Source organism: Chionomys nivalis, chromosome 1, assembly GCF_950005125.1.
Source record: "Chionomys nivalis chromosome 1, mChiNiv1.1, whole genome shotgun sequence".
Classification (NCBI taxonomy): Eukaryota; Metazoa; Chordata; class Mammalia; order Rodentia; family Cricetidae; genus Chionomys; species Chionomys nivalis.
In genome coordinates this window covers 21,727,204-21,736,459 of record NC_080086.1, presented here as the reverse complement: position 1 = coordinate 21,736,459, position 9,256 = coordinate 21,727,204, and the positions used below count along the sequence as shown (strand labels likewise).

The following is a 9,256-nucleotide window of genomic DNA, read 5'->3' as shown; positions in this document are numbered from 1 at the left end:
GCCTCTCTGTGTATATTCCATCTTTATGTGTCTTATTTTTCTTACTCTATTAAACTTTCAATAAGTTTAATATTTATTTTATTATATTTATTCCTTTAATCTATGAGTATTTGACTGTTTATATTATATTTACTGTCTTCTTACTCTTTTTCTTCTCTCTCTCAAGCCTATATAACTTTTTATACACGCTGTGTCTCATTTAAAGGTCTTTTATGTATAAATCTGTCTTATTGTGTATCTGAAATTGTTTTCTGTAGAGGAGTGCTTCTTAAAATGCTAACCTGCATTAGTAGGATTAAGGCTACTTTGCCTTTTGGCTCTGCCCAGTTCAACATGGCAGTCCATTCACTGCCTCTGAGGCTGCTGGGTGGGAGCCACAGTCATCATAAAGAGTTGTCCCATGCTGCCACCAAGTAACTTGTGGCAGGCTTTCCACAAACATTATTCAAGTTTTGACCTCCTGAAAAAGTCAGATTTTATGCTGGCAGCATGGCCCAGGAAGCCACCAGTTTGAACTGTGTTTGTCTGTTTGTTTGTTTGTTTATTTATTTATTTATTTATATTCATTCATTTATTATTTATTTATTTATTTATTACTTCTGAATCAGTAAGAACCCTTTAATAGGAATTATGCCTCTGCTACCAAACAGAGTATTTTAAAGAAATTGTTTCTCTCTCTAGCCAACAGAGCCTACCCGAGAAAATTCTGCTACCAAAAAACTATGCTTAACTACCTTCTTTTGTATCTAGAATTACTTTTTAAGCTTTCTCATGTTTTACAATTATACAGTTGACCATGTTGGCACACCAATTTGTTTGGGGTAGGCTGGTCATTCATTCCCAGTCTATTAGGTCCAAAATAACCACATGGAAACTGTATTAATTAAACCAAAGTGTGGCCTGTTCACTCTATATTCATATTGGCTGGCTCTTTCACCTTAAACTAACCCATTTCTATTAATCTGTGTATCACCACATGGCTGTGACTTACTGGCAAAGTTCCCACGTGTCTGTCTCCTATGGGCAGTTACATGGTGTCTCGTGACTCTGCCTTCTTTCTCCCAGCATTAAGTTTAGTTTTCCCTTCCTAAATCTACTCTGCCCTATCACTGGTCAAGGAAGATTCTTTATTTATTAATAAAAGCAACACATATACAGAAAGATTTTTCAAACCACCCTAACGTATAATCCTCTCAGTGAAATTTCATCTTTGCTGTCAACACATATTATCATGGGATTTTGATGATGATTTTAGCAGATCAGGAGTGGAGTGGAAACTGTAGATCTTCTGTTTCTCAGGCATGAACTGGCACATTCTCTACCCTGCATTTAAAATCCCTGGCCATTGGAAAGAGTAACTTTAGACTTGCTACAAATCCATTTCCTATGCCACGGCTGATTCCATTGTCACTCAGGTAGGCATATTCTTCTTCTCCTCGGATAGGATCCCTACAACAACAAACATACACAATTTCTGCACATACTGACAGTGATTCAATCCAGCAACCATATCTCATCCATCTTCACTGCTAATTTGTAATAAGAATCAAAGAAAGGCAGAGCTCGTAAAGAACCACCTTTACCAGTTAGACCTAGCATCCTTTATATTCTTGTCATTCAGTGTGAACACTACATCTTTATCATTCCTCAAAATTGGTCCTATAATGTGTGTAGAAGGTATTTGACTGATGCTTGATGTCATGTTAAAATGAACCGCTGCCTTGTTTGGCCTCAAAAGGGCGATTTTCAATTCTGTCTTGAAGTATTTTACACATGTATTAAATGAGGAAAATTCAATTTTTAGTAAATTTCTGACGTGTCTTTAATGATATATGTGAGTAAGTCTGTGTCTTAATTTTTCAGTTAAATGGCTTCATTTGAAATGGCCATGTCTACATCCAGGAATTTTCTTAGTGCTCTTTGATGATGAGACTTTAGAAGAGGTTCCCAATTTCCTTGGAGTCTCTCTTTCTGTGAACAGGTGTAGCAGTTCACACAGCTATCAGACATGTCCTATCCAGAAGTTCTGCAGTGGTTTTCTGCGGTTTCAGAGTCTTTACTCCCCATCTGTAGTTCTAAAAATCAGCCCATAAGGGTGTTTATCAAGTTTTCAGTTGGTGATAGAACAGACCGCATCCACCCCAGATACCATCCATCATCAGTTAAGGATTTCAGCAGACATCACACTAAGAAAAGGCTTTCAAAATGATGGCTATTAAATAGGAACAACAGAAAAAAATTAAATTTGTAAGATGTAGAATTTCCTGTGAGTTATCTATTGTATATAAACACACACCCTATCTCTGAGATACGCCTTCAACCTAAGGGTTTAATTTACTATTTTTCTAGTACAGTTGGCTCCACAAGACTCAGGCTATCCTCTCATATAGTCACAGCTCACACAATTACAATTCATGAACACAGTAGAAGGAAAAGTGACTTACATACATACAAGTTGTTATATTCAGTGTTGTTTGTCCACATCCAAGGGTGCTCTGGTGACTCTGTGTGCAGGCCGATCCAGTGGTCAGAATCACCATTGTATCTCTTCAGGAAATTCTGTTAAAAAAACACAGAAAGCAAAACAAAATGTGTTTCCCTGTTTCAGATGGCCCTTGAGTCTTTGCCCTACAGACTCCTTTTGTGAATGTAACAGGATGTAACAGAGGGTCACCAACCTTGGAGTCATAAATGCTCTCAGATCTCAGCGAATGCATTTTCATCTATAATCCAAAGTATACGGATGATTATCTGTCCCACTGTGACTGGGAAAGTCCCTTGTTGACCTTATCCTGGTAGTTATTAACAGTGGTCACCTTTAGTATACAATACTTGACAGTTTTAGTGAAGGTTTTATGACCACCAAGTATCTCAGTAGTTTGTATGTTTGACATTACAGGTTGATGATGAACACCACATGATCAACAGTCTCTAGAATGTCTATGGGTTTTAGTCAGAAGCAATAACAGCAGAAAATGACACATACCAATGTGCTTCTGTGTCCCCCAGGGTCTAGGGTAAAATGCTTCCTCGTGTTTCATACTTTTGCTCACTATTTCAAAGAATTACACACTAAACATAATAAACAACAAACCAATTCCTGTTTCTTTCTTACTAGCTCCTCCAGACTATCAAACAGAGCTAGATGGGCTGCTAGTGCCATACAGGAGGTCTGGCTGGATGTCCAGTTATTTGTGTGTTCAGAAAAATGAAAACATTGTCTTCCAAATCCAATCCAATCTGTTGGGCGGGTGGGAGAGCAAGGTCCAGAGTACTTAGTGACCAGTTTTTCTATTCTCACTGAAATGTAGACAATTCAGGAAATATAATAAACATTTCAAAGTCTTCTGTCTTGGTTAGCTATACAAATCTCAGTTGTGTGATACGTGCTGGGCAGTAGCTTTCCTAAATGATCACTGAGGAAGTCCGTCTAACAGGAAGGTCCCAAATACAGAAACTTCCAGTGCACTCTGTGGAAATGATATTTTTTTTATTTTGTGTTTTGATACAGAATCTCACTATGATTCCCTTCCTTGCTTAAATACTCCTCTGTAGACTAGACTTGTGCCTCATAAGTGCTGGGACTAAAGACACCAAACCCTGATAGGAAATAATTTCTATGCCACCAGTCAATTAAGGATGTTCTTGATTCCTGGAATCCTACAGCTTTCTTTCCCTTAACCCTCCTTCACATGCTCCTTTTTTCTTGACAATACAAAAAGAACTTCTCACTTGCCTGGGTTTACTATAGAAAAATGCCAGCCTGTAAAATATGGTCAAAATAGGTCTTTGATACTAAAACTTTGTTCAAGTCCTTCTTATAACTCTACTACTACTACTACTACTACTACTACTACTACTACTACTACTACACACACACACACACACACACACATTTGTTGCTCTTCTTAGAGGAGCTCAAAATACCATCATGAAGAAACTTGACAACAGATGTTAGAACCATGAGCAGAAATGGGAACACATATTCACTGCCGGTAGGAATACAAACTGATACATGCAATTTGGAGGTTCCTCATTAAAAATAAACATAGACCTGCTGTGTGACTTATCAATGTCACCTCTTGTCATATGTGGAGAAAACACATCCTTCCACAGGCAGTATTGTCTTCCCTGTTTATTGCTGCCCTATTTACAACAGAAGGAAATGGACCTGACCTGGATGCCCATCTACTGATGAGTACATAATAATGTGGAACACATCCAAAATTGAATAATATTTCAGCCTTAAAGAAAAGTGAATTTGTAGAAAAGTGTGTGGGAAAGTATGATATTAAGTTTAGTCACATAAACCTGAAAGAAAGAGACCATGTTTTCTATCACAAGCAATCACAGCCTGAGATGCACTGTGTGAAAAGCTGTGAGTGTGATCCACCGTGGTGTAACACATACAAAGGAGAACAAAGAAGAGTGACATAAGGTGACAAGGAGGGAAAGGATGCAGCAAAGAGCATACAAGATAGGAAAAAATGTTAGAAAAGAATTGTTTTTTTAGTTTAAACTCTGTTGTACTTCATTTAACTGACATATAAATCTAAAACCATAACTGAAACTGTACAGCTTCAGTGTGGCTATTCTAACTGTGTAGAAGTTAGGTGAGATACCTGAGTTTGAAACTTGATGTATGTTTGAGAGCCCATGTTAATGGGGTTGTGTGATGTTTTAATCTGAGTCTATTATAATAAAATTATTTATTCATACATATACAAGGATGTAAATGTGTCATCTCTCTCCCTCCCTCCCTCTCTTGCTCCCTCCCCTACTCTGTGTGTGTGTCTGTGTATCTGTGTGCATGTATAAAAATGTATGAATGCTGCAAGGATTCTGAGGGCATTTTAGAAGAATAATAGATATTCTTCTTTTATAACTTTGCCTTTCTCAGGTAAGAATGAATGTGCTCCTCTTTCAAGGTCTAGTGAGTTCCAGGAAATATGTGACCTGATAGGACATAAATACCAGAAATGACTGCCCACACATTAGTGATGAGGAATTTTTGTAGCTGTTCTCAGGTTCCCAAGGTCTTAGTGAAAAGGATCAATGCAACAGGCAGTGAGAATGACTGTCCCTTCTTTTTATTTGACTATTTTCTGAGCTATGTATTAGTTTAGGCTACGCTAACCAAGACTTGATGACAAATGTTTGTCCTGTCTAGACTTTTGTGTATTATTCATTGATTGGCCAAAATGATTCTCTAGCAATAGCAGCAAAGTTATTCAAGATTTTCTCACATTATTCGTAACAATCTCCAGGTGAAAGCTTAGGAATCACATGCTCTGGAATTTTCTATTTAATATCTTCAGATTGTGGTTGAAGATATTAACTGAAACCATGAGTCATGGGGGTGGGGTTTCCTGTACCTTCCCCAATGATATTACTCTTCACTGTTTTTATTTCCTTTTAGCCACAGTATCTTCCTTGTAGATCTCTGCTTAGTTTTCCTTTCCTTCTCCTCTGCCTTGAATAGATACCCCACATGGCATGTGTCTAAGCCATTGGAAATATCAGATGTTTACATTACAGTTCACAATGGTAACAAAGTAACAGTTATGAAGTAACAATGCAAATAATTTTATGATTGGGGGTCAACCCAAAATGAGTATTTATATTAAAGGTTTGCAGTGTTAGGAAGGTTTAAAACCACTGCTCTAGAATTACTGAATGTCCACTTCCCAGGGATGCTGAGCCTGGCCTCCTGTGCACACCACAGCCTTTGCTGTGCATTTTCCTGCTAGACCCTAAGTTCCCACAGAACAGGAATTTCTGGCGTGTTTTCTCTTGAGTCCTTAGCATGAGTCCTTCCTTACAGTATCAGCTTATAAGGATAACCAAAAATGTGAATATGAACAGAATGCTTCGGAATAAGTCACTTACCTGACAAAGCTACAAGTGTAATTACAGCCACAGTGAGACCCATGTTCACTACATAGCAGCAGGATAGCTTTACAGGAGTCACGGCGGAGACCATTCTGAGACATTTTCCTTGGAGCTCTTTATCTCGAAATATAAATATGAGAACATCAATCTCAAGAATATTTTAGGGAAAAAGGTAAACTTACCTCAGAATCATCTGTAGATTTGACTTGTATTCCTCTACTACAAATGCCCTTCACTGATGAAGGATGCTTAAAAGATAACTGAGAATAATAGACAGTTATTTATTTAGGGTTATACACATGAGTCAGAATCCTCTTTAGAACAGAGAACAGAAACCTCACCCTGCAGCTGCGATAAGAGAGCAGATGCATGCTTTACTTTGGCATAAATAGTAAAAGAGGCCATGCCTCTTGGGTGGGTAACTTAAGGGCCATTGGCTACAGGATTTCCTACAGCACTTCACAGAAGGTCTTTGTTCATAACCAATGTCCTCATCTACAGAAGACTTGAATGAAGGGGAAACCGAATTTTTCTTATGTGATCCCAGCACTGGGGAGTCAGAGGCATGTGGATCTCTGTGAGTTTGACACAAATGGATCTCTGTTTTTTTGACACAAAGAAAATACTAGGACAGCGATGGCTACACAGAGAAACAATACAAAACAAAAAACAACAAACAAACAAAAACCCCCAGGGGACTTTAACCATCACATTTTGTTCATTTTTCAAAACTCCAAGATAACAGAGTCTCAGTGTACAGTTAGGAAACTGACAAAGATTGAATGATTGATTAGTTCAGGATAGGAGACAGAAATGGCCCCACAATTTTAAAAGCATAGGTCCCAATGGTGAGCTGTTCCAATTCTCTTTGAAATAAGAAACATCTTTGTTTATCTCCAGGTCAGAGGTCAGAAGTGACTGAGTCTCTGTTTCCTTTCTTCTAAGAGAGCTCCCTGTGTGGATGCTGTGCATGAGATTGTAACTGACACTAAGCTTGTCTGCTGAGCAGCTTTAGAAATGGATCCCTAGATCTTCCTAGCAGAAACACACCATATCAGTTCCTCAGGGTTAGCCCATAATGTAAATAATCTTGGAGAATCTTGAGCAGGCAATGCTATAGTAGTCTTTGAGGCCATTGGAAATATCAGTGCTCCCCTGAAGTCTATTTCCTCCTCTCAGATGAACAGAATCTGCTTCTTGTCCTGGGATGACATGACGTACCATTGTATCCTGTCATAAGAGTTAGTCCTGCTCAGCCTGTCAATCACATGGATAAGAGACCACCCCTCAGCAAGGCTGATTCACCAAAAGCCATGTAAAAGAGGTGGCAGAAAAAGTATTTCTCTACTGAGATAATGTGATTTTTTTCTTCCCTGGAATTCCACTCTGTGTGGTCACCTGTGGAGCTGCAGCCAAGCAGTCCGTGAAGCTTGCTGGCTTTTCTGAGTTCTAAATCAGACCTGAGCTTCTCCGTGTTGTGATTCACTAACTTTAGGTCCACCAAAACTGCACCTTTTCACTCTTTTTCTGAAGAACTGCTTGCTAAATGTTGGTCTCTCCGAAGACTCTGGGACAGTTTATACAGTGTTCTTTGGATTTTGGCTCCAGAGAAACTTTTTATCCTTTTTTTCCAGTTGTAAATTAAACAAAGATATCCCTTGAATTCAGTGCATCAGGAATTCTACAATAGCTTTCCTTTACAATATATTAGTATGCAACTTTTCCTTAAAATGGTCCCCCGAATCCATTTGGATGTTTCTCTTCTGAAAATTGTTTATTTATTTACTTGCACATGTAACTGTTATTGTTTCCTTTCTTTAATTCTTCTTTTCTGAAACCAAATCCTAAATGTTTATTATAGGAAATATCACACATCCCACTCGACCCCAATATTAAATTATGTGTCTTAGCTACCTTTTCTCATAGAAATATGGGCAAGAATGTGATTCTAATTGGAGATTGAAATTGATTTCATATATCGGACTATTTGACTAAGCTGAAAAATATCTACATTCCTCATGACCTGACTATTTTTTTTTTGTAATTTTGAACACTGTTTTCCAGAAAGTCCATATTCTTTCATAAAAACAAACAAGTAAGCAAACAAAATTTAAAGTAAGGAAGAGGGATTAAAGGAAGAAAAATAAAAGAATGAAACAATTGGTTTCCAAATACAGAAGACAGTTTAACAGAAATTCCATAGGATTCTCCATTTCCATAAATTTCCATGAACCAGAAATACCAGAAGATTTGCTTGAGTAAGGGGTTCAACCTCTGCTGTGCCTCCCAGATTTCCTGTGAATCACACTGGATCTGCAAACTCCAGGCCCCCAGACCACAGGGACCTTCCTTAGCTGTGAATGTTGAAACCTGTGCTGTTAGAGTTTCCTTTACTCTGGGACATATGGAGCATGGTCTACAGCAACTTTCTTAACTCACTAGAGTTCAAATTACCAGATAGAATGTACTAGAAAGGTAAAGATAAACTCTCTCTCTCTCTCTCTCTCTCTCTCTCTCTCTCTCTCTCTCTCTCTCTCTCTCACACACACACACACACACACACACACACACACACACACACACGGGAGCCTGCACAGGTAGGCAGGCACTCATTCATACATGCATGTATGCAGGCAGGCAGACAATCATGTATACACACGTGGGCATGTACATAGGTGTACACGCAGGCACACATGCATACACACCAAAAACAAACGAAACAATCAAACAAAAACTAAAAATCCAACTGAAAAAAAAGTATGCTTTAGGCTCTTATAAATTGATTCCTTGTTCATTTCTCTTGCTCAGAAATACTTGAATATTATATACTCAGATCAAGTAACTAATATGAAAGAGGCCTCTAAGCATCTCCACTTCTCCAGAGACCCAGCTGGACAGGCTTCCTGACAGGAGGCTCTATTTCTCTGTGAGACCCTGGTGAAGCTCCTCTTCTCTTTTATTTTGATTCTTATTGCATCAAATACATACCAATTTCTCCTTTCTCTTGTAGATCTGTGCTAGTGGGTTCTGTCTGTAGCATGCACATGGAAGCACTTTGAGCCACTGCAGCAGGCATCCCTGAGCTGAATCTCAGCTACAGCAAGAGTGAAATTGAAATCAGAGTAGAAGAATTACTGCTTTCAATCTTGGATGGTTACAATCAAGCCCACTGATAAATCTATCCTGTTTCCCAGATGGCTTGTACTTCTTTTTCTTCTCCTAGAAAACCTGCTAACACAGCACATGAAATTGTTCTTGGAGAAACACAAGATGGTTTTAGGAGAGGGGATTGAGACATGGAATAAAGTATATCACAAACAAAATGATCAGAATGGTGTACTGTTGTGTCATTCAACAAGTTAAA

The 9,256-nt window shown here is 38.4% G+C and overlaps 1 protein-coding gene across 1 annotated transcript; it reads right to left on the bottom strand.

The window, feature by feature from the left end:
* Window positions 1-1,295: 1,295 nt before the first annotated feature.
* Window positions 1,296-8,968, bottom strand: LOC130886149 (C-type lectin domain family 2 member E-like). Its single transcript, XM_057788051.1, has 5 exons — window positions 8,881-8,968; window positions 5,890-6,012; window positions 3,116-3,300; window positions 2,453-2,559; window positions 1,296-1,449 (listed from the first exon to the last, which is right to left on the bottom strand). Exons 1-5 carry the CDS (start codon window positions 8,966-8,968, stop codon window positions 1,296-1,298), a joined length of 657 nt encoding a protein of 218 aa, XP_057644034.1.
* Between the last annotated feature and the right edge of the window lie 288 nt (window positions 8,969-9,256).

Bases quoted from the DNA above. Each gene is read 5' to 3' on its own strand.
- LOC130886149 (XM_057788051.1), bottom strand. From the start codon at position 8,968: ATGCCTGCTGCAGTGGCTCAAAGTGCTTCCATGTGCATGCTACAGACA. The intron at 6,013-8,880 runs GTATGTATTTGA...TTATATTTCGAG, and splicing joins ACAAGAGAAAGGAGAAATTG to ATAAAGAGCTCCAAGGAAAA. The intron at 2,560-3,115 runs GTAAGAAAGAAA...TTTTTTTAACAG, and splicing joins TTGATAGTCTGGAGGAGCTA to AATTTCCTGAAGAGATACAA.